The sequence below is a fragment of the Strongylocentrotus purpuratus genome, unplaced genomic scaffold (genome assembly GCF_000002235.5).
Source record: "Strongylocentrotus purpuratus isolate Spur 01 unplaced genomic scaffold, Spur_5.0 spur5_scaffold_17, whole genome shotgun sequence".
Classification (NCBI taxonomy): domain Eukaryota; kingdom Metazoa; phylum Echinodermata; class Echinoidea; order Camarodonta; family Strongylocentrotidae; genus Strongylocentrotus; species Strongylocentrotus purpuratus.
This window is the reverse complement of record NW_022145602.1, coordinates 20,621,247-20,634,805: the sequence shown is the minus strand read 5'-3', so window position 1 is coordinate 20,634,805 and position 13,559 is coordinate 20,621,247. Positions and strand designations below refer to the sequence as shown.

The window sequence follows — 13,559 nt, the reverse complement described above, 5'->3', positions numbered from 1 at the left end:
AAAACAATTGTTGAGGGTAGAATGAGGAACTGTATATTTTGTCCGTCATGTTCATAGTGTAAGTCAAGATTTACCGTCCCACAATCATGAGTTCAAGCTCGTATTTCCTGTTTTGTTTCCTGCCCAGCCGAGTCATCTCTTGGTCAGTAGGAAACCTACGAATCAATCTCCAGATGTCCATAGTGAAGATCGTTGAACCGCTGTTAAAGATGGATGTCAATGAACTCATAAGAGCGCTCAGCATCACAGCCAGCATTAGGCCACGAATGCCTGTATTAAAGGAACAAATAATAAAACCGATATTCCTATTAGTAAATTTGCAATCAGAGGCTCATACACTATGAACATGACGGACAAAGAAATTGGACAAAATATACAGTTCCTCATTCTACCCTCAACAATTACTGTGGTAGACAAAGGAACATCCCTTCATTGCTATTATGTAAAAATGCGTAGAACAGGTGAATATGCATGTGACACCTGTTCTCCACATGTTTAAATAATAGCAGTGAAAGGATGTTCCTTGTCTACCATAGCAATTGTTGAGGGTAGAATGAGGAATTGTATATTTTGTCCTCTTTCTTTGTCTGTCATGTTCATAGTGATAGTTCAGAACAAGGCATTCAAATCTACAATAATTTTTTCTCAGCCAAGATGCATTATATATATTTAATTGGAATTCTTTAAAGGCAGGGTATTCTACTGACACTACTTTGGATTCAGTATACTGCCATCTGTTGTTCATAATGTGGGGATGTGTTGACAGCCATGTCCCACAATGCATCGCAAATAGAATGATGCAGCGTGAGGATGCTTGGGTATAGGAACCGGAAATCGCTCTATGAATGCCTTTGACGAAAGATGAAGCAATTGAGATACATTAAAGCAGGGTAGCGATGTCAGTAAAATACCTTGCCTTGCCTTCAAGCATTCTGAGTGCTACATGCATACAGGCCATCCTCAAATACATATTGGACCTATAGCATCGCCTTGCCTTCAAGCCTAGCTGTAAAAGGCATCACATCAAAATCAATCTGATACTAGGTGACAGCAATAGGTTTCAATTTTGAAATGACAGGTGCGAAATGACAGATCAATTTATATCCTAAACCAAAATCATTATGAAATATTAGTCATAAAATTTGTTTGAAAATGCCTAATATGGCTCAAATGAATTGCACTAGAAACATTGAAGAACCTCAGAGCTTCCAGGAACCCAACCACAAGGGACTTGATGCTTTGTGCTCTTCAGAAGTGCACATCAGTCAACATTCCTTCCAAGTTGTAATTTACATGGTTTCATTTCTTTTCGGACCACCCTGTAAGTGGTTATAATTACAATATATTTAACATTTTGGCCTCACTTTTTTGCTTTTTTGCTTTTTTCTAATCAAAATCATAAATTTCTAAACATATGAAAAATACTGTTAGCACATGCACATACACTTTCTAATTCTAGACTTTTAGAATACTTGTTTTATATTCAGAATGAAATAAAAAGGGCATTGAATGCTTGGTGTAGGAAGTAACAGGAAAAAAATATGCAATACAAGAAACATTTATTTACATCACAAAAAAGTACCTACATACTGGTTTGAAAAAAAAAGAATGACGATGATCACATGTATTTAAAAAGGAATGGAAGTTATGCTTTATCAATACCCTGGGTAACGAGAAAATATAGCTATGAACGCGCGACCATTCATCCAAAGCCCCCCCCCCCCCCCCCCCCCGGGTGTGCCGAAAGGGTGTGCTTAAATTCAACAAATAACCAAAATAGAAACAGATTAAAAACTAGATGGAATTCGACTGCGCGCAGTCGAAAATGATGCCTCCGTTATAGAGCAATTTTACAAACCAAAACAGAAAAAAAAATTGAATTCACGTTCAATGGTAATCCATTGACAGGTTCTCAGAATATTGTGATTACAAGCAATTTCTCATATACATATATGACCCTTTGATCTTTGACCTCATGACCATAAAATCTACTCAGTTCATTGGCTCTGCAAGATGTTCTGAGTTAAATAGTAATCCATCTGTCAGTTCTAATGAGAATGCGTTCACAAGCTATTTTTGCATACATAATGGGCCCATGACCTTTGACCTTTGACCTTATGAACCAAGAATCTACTCAGTTCATTGGCTCTGCAAGTAACAAACATGACCTAATTTTGGCATGAATCCATCAATCGGTTCTTGAGATAACGCGATCACAAGCTGTTTTTGCATTCATAATGTGCGCTGTGGCCTTTGACCTTTGACCTACGTGCTCCAAAATCTAATCAGATTGTCTTCTTATGGTGATACACACTATCATTAAGTTTGAAGTTTAAATCTCCAGTGGTTCTTGAGATATTATGATAACAATCTCAATGTATGGAATTTCATAAGTTGACCTCTGTGACCCTTGACCTTTGACCTACGTGCTCTAAAATCTAATCAGATCGTCTTCCTATGGTGATACATACTATCCTTAAGTTTGAAGTTTTTACATCTCCAGTGGTTCTTGAGATATGATAACAATCTCAATGTATGGAATTTCATAAGTTGACCTCTATGACCCTTGACCTTTGACCTACGTGCTCCAAAATGTAATCAGATTGTTTTCCTATAGTGATACACACTATCACCAAGTTTGAAGTTTAAATCTCCAGTGGTTCTTGAGATATCATGATAACAATCTCAATGTATGGAATTTCATAAGTTGACCTCTGTGACCCTTGACCTTTGACATACGTGCTCCAAAATCTAATCAGATCGTCTTCCTATGGTGATACATACTATCCTTAAGTTTGAAGTTTAAATCTCAAATGGTTCTTGAGATATCGCGCTAACAAACTCAATACAAGGAATTTCATAAGTTGACCTCTGTGACCTGTGACCTTTGACCTACGTACTCCAAAATCTACTCAGATCGTCTTCCTATGGTGATAAATACTATTCCCGAGTCTTAAGTTTAAATCTTAAATGGTTCTTGAGATATTGTGATAACGGTCAAACGGGACGGACGTACGGACGGACGTACGGACGGACGGACGGACGTACGGACGGACGGACGTACGGACGGACAACCCGAAAACATGATGCCTCCGGCACCACCTTCGGTGGCGGAGGCATAATTAAATAAAACTAGTTTTTACATAGTCTTGCAGATCAGGTGTTTATAAGAATTAAATCAATAAATAACAGCAAACACAATCAAATAATTTACTTTGATATTTAAAAATGTCAAATAAAGGTGTTTACCTAGTCTTGCATAGCAGTCATTTATTAACTAAAATAACAAAAAATATATCAATTTCTTTCTATGTATGGAATTCAGAAAAGCATTAAGGCGATGGGCCTACTCCGTAATTCATTTATTTATTTATTATTTCATTTGTAAAGATAAATGTATGACTACTTTACATCAAAAAATGAATTCTATACATAGAAAGAAATGGATATTATTTTTACTTGACATATATTAATTGAAATAATTAATAGATTTAATTATTATAAACGCCTGATCTGCAAGTCTAGGTAAAAACTAGTTTTATTTAATTTTTAATCCGTTTCTATTTTGATTATTTGAATTTAAACAGTTTAAATCTAAATAGTTTCAGTTTCCTTCGCATGACTCAAAGGTTCATATTACCACAACAAAGTGTTTGTTCATTTTCATACTCAAAGGTACGCATGCAGGTTATAGCTAGCGAAAGGACTATTGGTTTGAAATGTTAATCACAGCACTCAAAGAAAAGGCTTTCATACAAATAAATTGTACCATGTGTTAGGAAATGATACTATATAGGGTGTAGGAAATATAAGAGCCAGCACTCAAACATCTGTACAGTGTCTGCATAGAAGTGGGCTCGATCTCAAGGGGAATTCAACACCATTCAGGTGTATAACAGATGTTGTCAATCATCAGGATTAGCCTTCATTTTTTTATGAACAACGGGCCTTAAATAGTCATTTTTCACCCATCCCCCTAATGGGAAAGTCACTATCTTACATTTATCTCACCCGAAGACTCTCTGAGGGGTATTTCTTGATGGGACTATGGGTTCGCTGTTTTTGAGACTTGTACACCCATTAAAGGGATAGTTGAGTTCTGTTTTCAGACCGCAAATGCCTTCAAAGTGCATGGTTATTGCTCTTATTCTTATGTACGACATTTCTAGTGCCCTTTTAGAACCAAAAATTGCTATGAAGGTAATTTTAGACCCCAAAATGTGTGAAATTTAGCCAATACGAGCATACCAATTCACTTTAAAAAAAACATGGTGACCGTTAATTAATTATTAAATTAAAATAACAATACATGGGCCGGCTGGTTGTGCGTCATATAAGCAACACGAAAATGCCAACAAAAAAGCAAACTTCGACATTGGCTGAAATACGACGTAAAAGGCGTTATTTCGTTTTTTCAACATTTTTTTTCTCAAATTTTTCAAAATGTCTAATATTTGTGGTGGTACACAAGTATTAGAAATTGTTATATTTCAGCCGCCCCTGAACCAATTTTGATCAAAGATGATTTTGTCAATTAAATATTATGTTCTTTCAAATTTGACACGTAGTGGAAAGAAATACGTAATTTTAGGGGTTGTTTATCGTAAACCATCTAGTAACTCGACTAATTGTACTTATTTTACTTATTTTTACTTATTAATTTTACTTATGCAAACAATATGCACAAGTAATATACAAGTAACTATGTTAAGGGTGATTTTAATCTGAATTTATTGGAATATGATAAATCATCAACTATATTAGTGATTTTTTAAATGGATTTTTTTTCGTTAGGATTGTATCCATTAATTAATAAACCAACCCGTATTTTTAATAATTCTGCTTACACTGTTAGACAATATTTTCAATAATTCAATTAATCAAGATGCATTTTCAGGAATTTGTATTACTGATATAAGTGATCACTTTCCCGTCTTTCATATATCACCTGTTTGTATGAATTTTAGTATGTCGAGTATAAATCTTTTTCCCATGATATCACAGCTTTCTCCATTACATCTCTCACTACTGATCTAGGTAAGATAGACTTGTCAAATGTACTCTTTTCAGATAATGTTGAAGAGTCATATAATACATTTATAATAAATTTTATGGAATTTGTGGTGTAGCTTATCAGTGGTGTTAATGTTATTTGACGAATAGAAAACATTTTACATCTGTTTTACTTGAAGATCACATAAAAATAACAAAATCAATAACAATCAAGTAATGTATGACTATAGGGAGGGACCCAGTGCTCCCTATTATTACAATCCAATAAAGATAACAAACACAATGATAATCAAGTAACACATGACTTCTACAATGTGCAAACTGTACTAAGCACATGCAAATTCTTTGTTCTGTATTTCAAGGGCACCATGTCTTTATTGTATTACAATCAAAGTAAGAGTTTCAAATATTATTTCTTCATGGAGATATTTCAAGTTTAAATGCATTCTAAATGAACATAAAAGCAATTGGTAAGACTAATAGACAAACATACGCATGCATGCTCAAGTTTGGTTCCATGCACAAGCTTTTATGCTATTGAAGAATAACAAAGAACACAGACATACATGTACTGGTACTGAAATTCTTTGTCTCGCACTCATCAGAGTAAATCGCAAGAATGAACATCAAGCTGAAATCAGATAATCACAGCCCATTATTTTTTTGGAACGTAAGTTCATATTGTCCGATTTTGGTTTCTGCTTATTCTAGCAATTTATTCAGATGAGTGAAAGTTGAAAAGCTGTATAAAAAATGTTTGTATCCGTTGTTGATTCTTATATTTTGTAATACCAATCATCTCATGTAAGTTTTCTTCATTTTTGTCATATTTCTTAACCATGAACCCATAGAGGGCTAGGAATTTAGTTTTTTTTTCTTTTTTAGGTGATTGGCACGCTTTAAAGGTACTATGTCCCATTTGCAATCACTTAAGTAATAGTCTGATTTTCAGACCCTTTTACTGAATGGCCGTACGTTTTGTGCTGCGCAAAGATTCAATCAGTTTAATTTTGGCCATTACAAGTAGTGGGTTATTGATGTAGACAAATGTGCATGTACCTGTTACAGCTCATTTTATGTATGTTATTACCAAGGAAAAAAAGATGTCAGTCAGTCACTCAATAGTGTCTGACAGTGTAGTCTTGAAAGTAAACAGGTTTCCTTGTATAATTTAAATACTATGACACTGCTAACATTTAAGTTTCACAGATAGGACCTACCGGTACATGACATATTCATAATTCCTGCAAAGTTCTACAGAATTTGATGTTGGCTGCAAAAGGGACGTAGTATCTTTGACCGAGAAATGCGTTGAAGCTCTATGACAGACATTGCTTGAATGAGTTTCACTTGCACATTAAAGATGAAGTTGAGTTCTGGTCATGCGATAGCATTGTGAAAGAAACGTTGTGGAGTCGATCAGAAAAGGTTAGTCATCTAGCATATAAGTATTTGTGTGTATTGCAAGGTTCTGGAATCATCAAAATGATAAGAAATTTCGCCAAGTCTTGGTAAAGATACAAGCACTGTACACAGAAAGATGTATATCGGACTACAAGAACACGTGGCGTAAAAATCTGTCCCGATTGTTACGATGTTACACGCCATATTTAGAATATGAAGGAAATTAAAGAGCCATGCTTTTCAGGAACATGATTAACCTGATGTTCTTCAACACTTCCACAATAACAATGATAACGCTCACAAATTATTTTTCACCTCTTCCCAGAACTCAACCTTCTCTTTAAACATAGCAGCAACGTGATAGAAACTTAGAGAAAAGGTAAAGTTCTGGTATGATCACTTGTGAGCTTGCTCATTCTTTTAGTTCCTACGTGGAAAGATGTGATTGTAGATATATCCCCTGGAACAGGTTGCTCTAGAAATATGTCCCATATTTTAAATATTACAATCAGCAAAAACCAAGTCTTAATAGTTTCAATGTTATGTGCGCATATATCCATGTACACTCACTCATTTGTTTGTGCAGTGCTTTTCAGTGTATGGGATTTTCAGCAAGGTTGAGAGAACATCTTATGATTTCGATACTCCCCAAACCTCAAAACAGACAATTCTTCTTGAGCACTACATAATCACCATTTCCTGAATTTTTTGAGACAGTTCTTTCACAATGCAATGACATGACCAGTACTCAACTTAATCTGGAACAGACCTTCACATGACATGTAGGCCTACTAGTGCCATACTTAAGAGAGTATACATACCTCAAATCAAGCTTGATTCATCATCACTGCCCTGTTTTAAATGAACCATGTTAATTATGTGGTCAAAAGTTTAGCATTGATATGTAATCATGGAATATGTAGTACACCTGAATATGGGGACAAGTCAGAAGTGAAATCTTGCAAGCTACATTGTTGTTATCATTTAACACAATCCATCATGGAATTTTTGTGTGAATCCAGTGATGATAACAACAATATATTTTGCAGCATTTCAAATCTACATGCTTCTAAGTATCTTCACTGAACATATACAGCATCAAAATAGATATCCTATGTACATGTGAATGAGATGGAATGAATATGGTAATGAATGATTAAAAGCAGTGATGATAGCCTGACATACAAACCTTGTGGTAGTACATTCATAACAAGTAGAGGATAGGCGAGGTTTGAGCAGCCATCCTTAGAGCCACAAATCTCCTCACAATTATCAGTACAGGCTACAATATCTAGAGAAGAAAACAGAAATGATATTTGACATTCTTAAACCCACTTTAAAATATGTTTCTTTCAAGGGCATAAAGCTCTGCATGCTTGGGAAAATATGGAATATTATAACGTGCCAATCTTACTATTAAGATGAGAATATTATTAGGTAGAGAATACATCACATGATCAACATTCCTAAAAGAGATTTTTCTTTTTTAAAGAGTAGGTCAGGGATGAATTTACCAGGAAACAGAATGCAATCCCTTTGAGAGTAGATAGTGTAATCAATTTCTAGAAAAGAAAAAAACAATTATTAACTAACCATGGTTGTCATGTGATCAACTTACCAGAGAAGTCATGTGATCAATTTTCAAGGAAAGTCATGTGAATAACTAACCAGGGAATTCATGTGATCAACTTACCATCAAAGTCAGGTAATCAACTTACCATGGCAGTCATGTGGTCAACTTACCAGTGAGGTCATGTGGTTAAGTTACCATGGAAGTCATGTGATCAACTTATCATGGAAGTCAAGAGGTCAACTTACCAGAGAAGAGAATGAAATACTTCTGAAAGCATATAAATGGATCAACTTACCTGGGAATAGAATACGAGAAATCATTCCTGGCATGACAATAAAGAACATTGGTGTGATTTTACACAAGCCAGCAAACAGCGTTGCTCCTTGGCCATGCGAGAGGTTCTTAGCTGATAGAGCTCTCTGTACAATCACCTACATAAAAGAGACAAGACAAATTTGATAAAATCAAAATCAGCATCACTTCCCTGTTAAAATGATGTGAAATATGTTCATGTTTAAAGTCAATAAAACTCTTATTATTGAAAAAATTGTTCTGACATATGTTTATTAGCTATACATTTAGGATTTGCTGATATTTTTTTAAAGCACTTGTATATCCCGGATCCTGAGAGGTGATTTAATTTGTGTAAATTCTGTTGTTGTCAGATACGCAGTTGATGTTATACAATTGTCCTACCGGTATCTGCAAGTTTCCTGGTTTCTATATATAGTGATCAGTTACTGGTCATACTTGTAATTTGCAATGAAATTCTACTTTAACATATAATAATAATAATATGGTTATTTATATGACCTCAAAAGACCTTTGAACTTTAGCATGTGACCCTTGAAAGCACCAAAGTGTGAAAGTCCCCCAAGTGTGTCTGTGACCCAAGGTTGTTTCAACAGGATTGACGGTAGTGAAGTTATTTGTGACAATAGAGTCTTGCAGGTAAACTTTAAAATTTTTAACAGATGACAGACGGACGGACGGACGGACGCGGATGGACACAATTTGGAGAAATGAGTCTCCTCTCCACCTTTGGTGGGCGAGACAAATATATATGATCACTTAAAAAACATAACGTCAGATTATTTCCTTCTTTTAATTCAGAACTTGTAGTACCTCTTGGAAGTTGTTTAACATGGCTTGTACTTTATGTTTCTACAGTGATGACCAAAGCTTGGTACTATGAACCTAAAGAAAACAAAGCGACCGACAATACATATTTTGGCCATTTTTAGCCCTGAAATACAAAACATCATTATTTTTCCTTCAGCATATTTACACAAGTAGAAAAGGGGCACAGCAACTAAGCTTTAGTTGAAGTGTTTTCTTAATTTTGATTCTAAAAAAATTCTATATAACTATTCCATGATCTTGGGATAAGGATTTAACTGAAGCAATTGTCTATTAAATTAATTTAGCAAGGCACTAAAAATTGTATTATAAATTGCAAATGGTGAACCTACAGTGCTATTTTCTGCCCTTTATCCAAAACTGAAATTTAACATGAACTTGATGAAAACCAATTAGTTACAAAATAAAGCAACTAGCATTATTATTAATTTATTTTGTATTATGTTAATCCTCAAAAAAAAGTCCTACCTACATGTATCTACTTTCAAACCACTCTACTGACATGGCTTTACCTGAAATACAGGATAAAATAATACATAATAATAATAATATGCATGCAATTGGTGTTTTTATGGACCTTTCTAAGGCCATTGATTGGCTTTCTTTGCAATATTATCTTATAAGAAGCACAACTTTTAAATGGTTTGAATCTTACTTATTAAAGGGATCATTTAACAATATTATGTTAAATCTGAGATACACGGTCCTACATGTTATCAGTGTCTGTGATATGGTGTAACGTTGAAGCCCTAAAAAAATCGCGCTTCAAAATGATCAAGAAGTGCCTCAAAAAAGTAAAAATCTTTGAGTGACCGGTTATACCATACTCGTTTTCCCCAATAGACTGTAGTGTTATGAAAACCGTCAGGCGAACGGTTTTCAAAATTTGTAATTCCAATCATAAATATCTTGATAATCAGACAGGCGATCGGCTTGTAAAAGTCATGGGGTTCCTGACTGACCTAAAGGTTTATAATTATCATTGCATCATGAACTAAATCCAGAATTTTGTTTCAGAATCTGAGACAAAGTTACCGGATCCCTTTAAATAGACAACAGTGTGCTGTTTTTAATGATTGTACATCATATTTTAAAACAGGAGTACCTCAGGAATCTATTTTAGGACCATTATTATTTTTTATTGTACATATATGATATTACCAACTCTTGCCCTGGATGTGATTTAATGTTATATGCCGATGACCCAACCATTCTATCCGGTCATTATGATATTGATCTTTTACTTCAATTTTTAAATGCAAATCTTTCTAAAATATCATCTTGGTTTAAGTGCAATAACTTATCATTAAATGTCAATAAAATGCAAAATAATTATTTTCACAAAAGAGGAAATCAAGTGTAGAAACATAAAAATATAGATAGATAATACACTCTTGCGAAGAAGTGAAAGTGTACTTTGTTAGGGTGTTACTTTGAATGAATCCTTGAGTTGGAAGGATCATGTTACTTGTGTATGCCTAAAGGTTGCACGCTATGTCGAAATTATGTATCGATTGACAAATATTTTACCTGCATATGTCTTATTTAGTATCTACAATACGTTTATTTTCCACTATTTGTTACTGCAATACTGTTTGGGAAAATATTTATTGTACACACTAACGCAAATTAATTATATTACAGAAAAAAGCAATACATATATGTACTAATTCAAGTTATATGACACCCTCATCCCCACTATTTAAGAAATTATGTACACTGAAGTTATTAGATATAAAAAACTTATGCAAAGATTCGATACCCACACTTTGTCTCCATATTTAATGAATATGTTTTCTTTAAATTCTCAGATTCATAGTTATCCTACAAGAAATGCAAACAAATTTCATCGATGGACCTATAATAATGATTATTCAAGATACTCTCTGAGACCCCGCCCCGCCCCCCCCCCCCTACTCCGGGAACGAGGGGACCACATGCATGTTCCAAAAATGTCTGGTAAAGGGGTACATTTCACGCAGCAAAGTCTGGCTTTTAACACACAAAAAATCGACCGTATTGACTTTACACACCAGACTTAGGGAGGTGTTTTCAAAAGGAGGGAACATGCATACGCGTACCCTAAATAACACTGAGTGGGGGGGGGGGGCCGGGTCTGAGACATTCGAGTCCACTTCTTTGGAATAATGTAAATTGTGAACAATTCAATAATTCATTTAATAATACATTCAGGAGGCAACATATAAGACACATTAAATTTGCTCATATTAATTACTTTTACTTAATTTGTTCAATATCTTTTAAAAAATCATCATGTAGAACCATACTATACTGTTTGATGCTCTTATATGTTTTTCTAAATGTTTTTAATGTCTATGTTCCATGTTCTCATGTTCTATGTTTTATGTATTACTTGACCAATGTCTAAATTCTATAATAATAATGTAAAGAAAACAAATACATAAACTAGGTGTTCACACAAAATAACGAGCCACAAACCCGGCTTTCATTGTGTTCACCATTTTTCAATTATCCACTTATGTTTTTTATGTAGACTATTAATACTGAATTTTATATTATACGGTCAACTTTCATCCTTTCTTCACCTTGTTTCTCATTGAATGCTATTCTTGTTTGTTTTTTGTTTTTTTTTATCTCCTTCATCATTTGATTGAAATATCATATTTGTTATAATGTTTTTATTGCCCATTGACTGTTTTTGTACACATTGTTTTAATTCATGTTGGAATTTTGAAATAAATGATTTGAATTGAATTGAATTGAATTCTTGAACAAGTTCCTGATGAAAATTACATGAGAGAAAGCAAAGTAACCAGGTTTTACAAATATGACACACGGTGAACCCTCTCACTCCTGTCACTGAGGATCTTCTTTTAGTGTTCTTCTTTTAGTCTCCTTTCTCTTCCTCTCTTTCGCATAATATATTTCCCACATCCCCTTCAGCGTTTTTATGATGCCAAATAAACTGAATTGAATTGAAGTGCCAACTGGGGCACATACCCTGTGTTTCCACTCCCAACTGATATGCCATTACCCTTTATACTAGACAAACATTATTATCATGTGCATACACAATAATGCTGAATGTGGCTTTTTTTTTTTAATGGTAGAAAATAAATCTATTAATGGCCTCAAAGTAAATAAAATTTGGGGAAAAAATACAAGCTTAACCTACATTTATAATGAAGGTCAGATTGTGCATTAACTGCAAAATCAGCATGATAGCCTGTTACCTGATTAAACATGAACTCTGTTATCATAAAAATCATGATTACATTCTAGGTTTTATTACCGACAGTTTTCCTATCACCAGAGCATGGTGTATAAACGGAGTATTGACATCTAAAGACATTAAAGATAAGCTTGAGTTCTGGTAATGATAACAACAAAAAAATTCTCCCAAAATCCAACAAACTTGCATTGTATGCTCAAGATTACAAATAAATGACACGTGCCAAACGATTTTGGTAGAAAATATATAGGGGCTGAGTAATGAGCATAGAAAGATAAGGAAATTAAGTTTAGTAGACCCGACACATAAAAACAGGTCACTACGTGCAAATGAGAGTTGTGGTTTTTATTGAAGATGGTTTCCAGCAATTTTTTTTTTTTTACCAGTTCAAACAAACAATCTACTGCAGGATAAACAATCCAGAATGAATAATAGCCATGTTCTCTCAACATACGATTCCCATACCAGAGCCCAAGATTAGCTTTAAGGTTCTGTGCACAACACAAAAGTCATTGTTAAGGGTGGCTTTTCTGACTTCTGAGCAAGTTCCAGGAATCAGCAACATACAGTAGTCTAGCCCAAATAACAATTGACCCAAAACAATTTGCAACAAAAAATTGTTTTACTGCAGTGGTCTTACCAAAAATCATCTAAACAACCACAAACATTTTTAGGTAAATCTAAGTACGGTAAAGCAACTAAATGCACATAAAATGCAAAATAGCTTTTGTCATATTAGAAAATTCATATTTTCCATATAAATGGACATTTAAATTAAATTCTAGGGTTTCTCCTGAAGAAAGTTTGCTAAGGCTAAATGTCTACAAAGAAATTAACATGTTTCTGTCATTTCATCATAGATTGAACAAACTGGTTACTGGGCTTAATGTAACTATTATTGGCAACTAGAGAAATCGATGAAGATTAAATTGTCCATCTCTGTAGAATGCATACAGAGTGGAACTTCAAGGATTAGTATATGGATTAGTGCTGTATCAAAGTAGTTAACCCATAACCTGGTAGTTAACAAAGTAGTTAACTAGCTGGCAGAAATTAATTCCTTGAAATGCTAGAGCGCCGTAATGGCTGCCTTGTTATAGCCAGGGTAATGATCGGGGCAGCGCCAGGAGCGATGACCTGATAGACATGTGCCTTTATAAGAAGCCACCACCATTATTATTATTATAACAGTTTAGTCAAGTTTCATTTTCATCT

At 34.3% G+C, this 13,559-nt stretch overlaps 1 protein-coding gene across 1 annotated transcript in view; it reads right to left on the bottom strand.

Moving 5' to 3' along the window:
• The window catches only part of LOC583473 (sodium/glucose cotransporter 4), a 35,400-nt gene that overhangs the window by 8,746 nt on the left and 13,095 nt on the right, over positions 1–13,559 (bottom strand). Inside the window, exons 7-9 of the mRNA XM_030987894.1 lie at positions 8,286–8,421; positions 7,607–7,708; positions 75–270 (exon numbers count right to left, since the gene is read on the bottom strand). Coding sequence (XP_030843754.1) covers positions 75–270; positions 7,607–7,708; positions 8,286–8,421 — 434 coding nt within the window. The remainder of the gene's footprint in view (positions 1–74; positions 271–7,606; positions 7,709–8,285; positions 8,422–13,559) is intronic.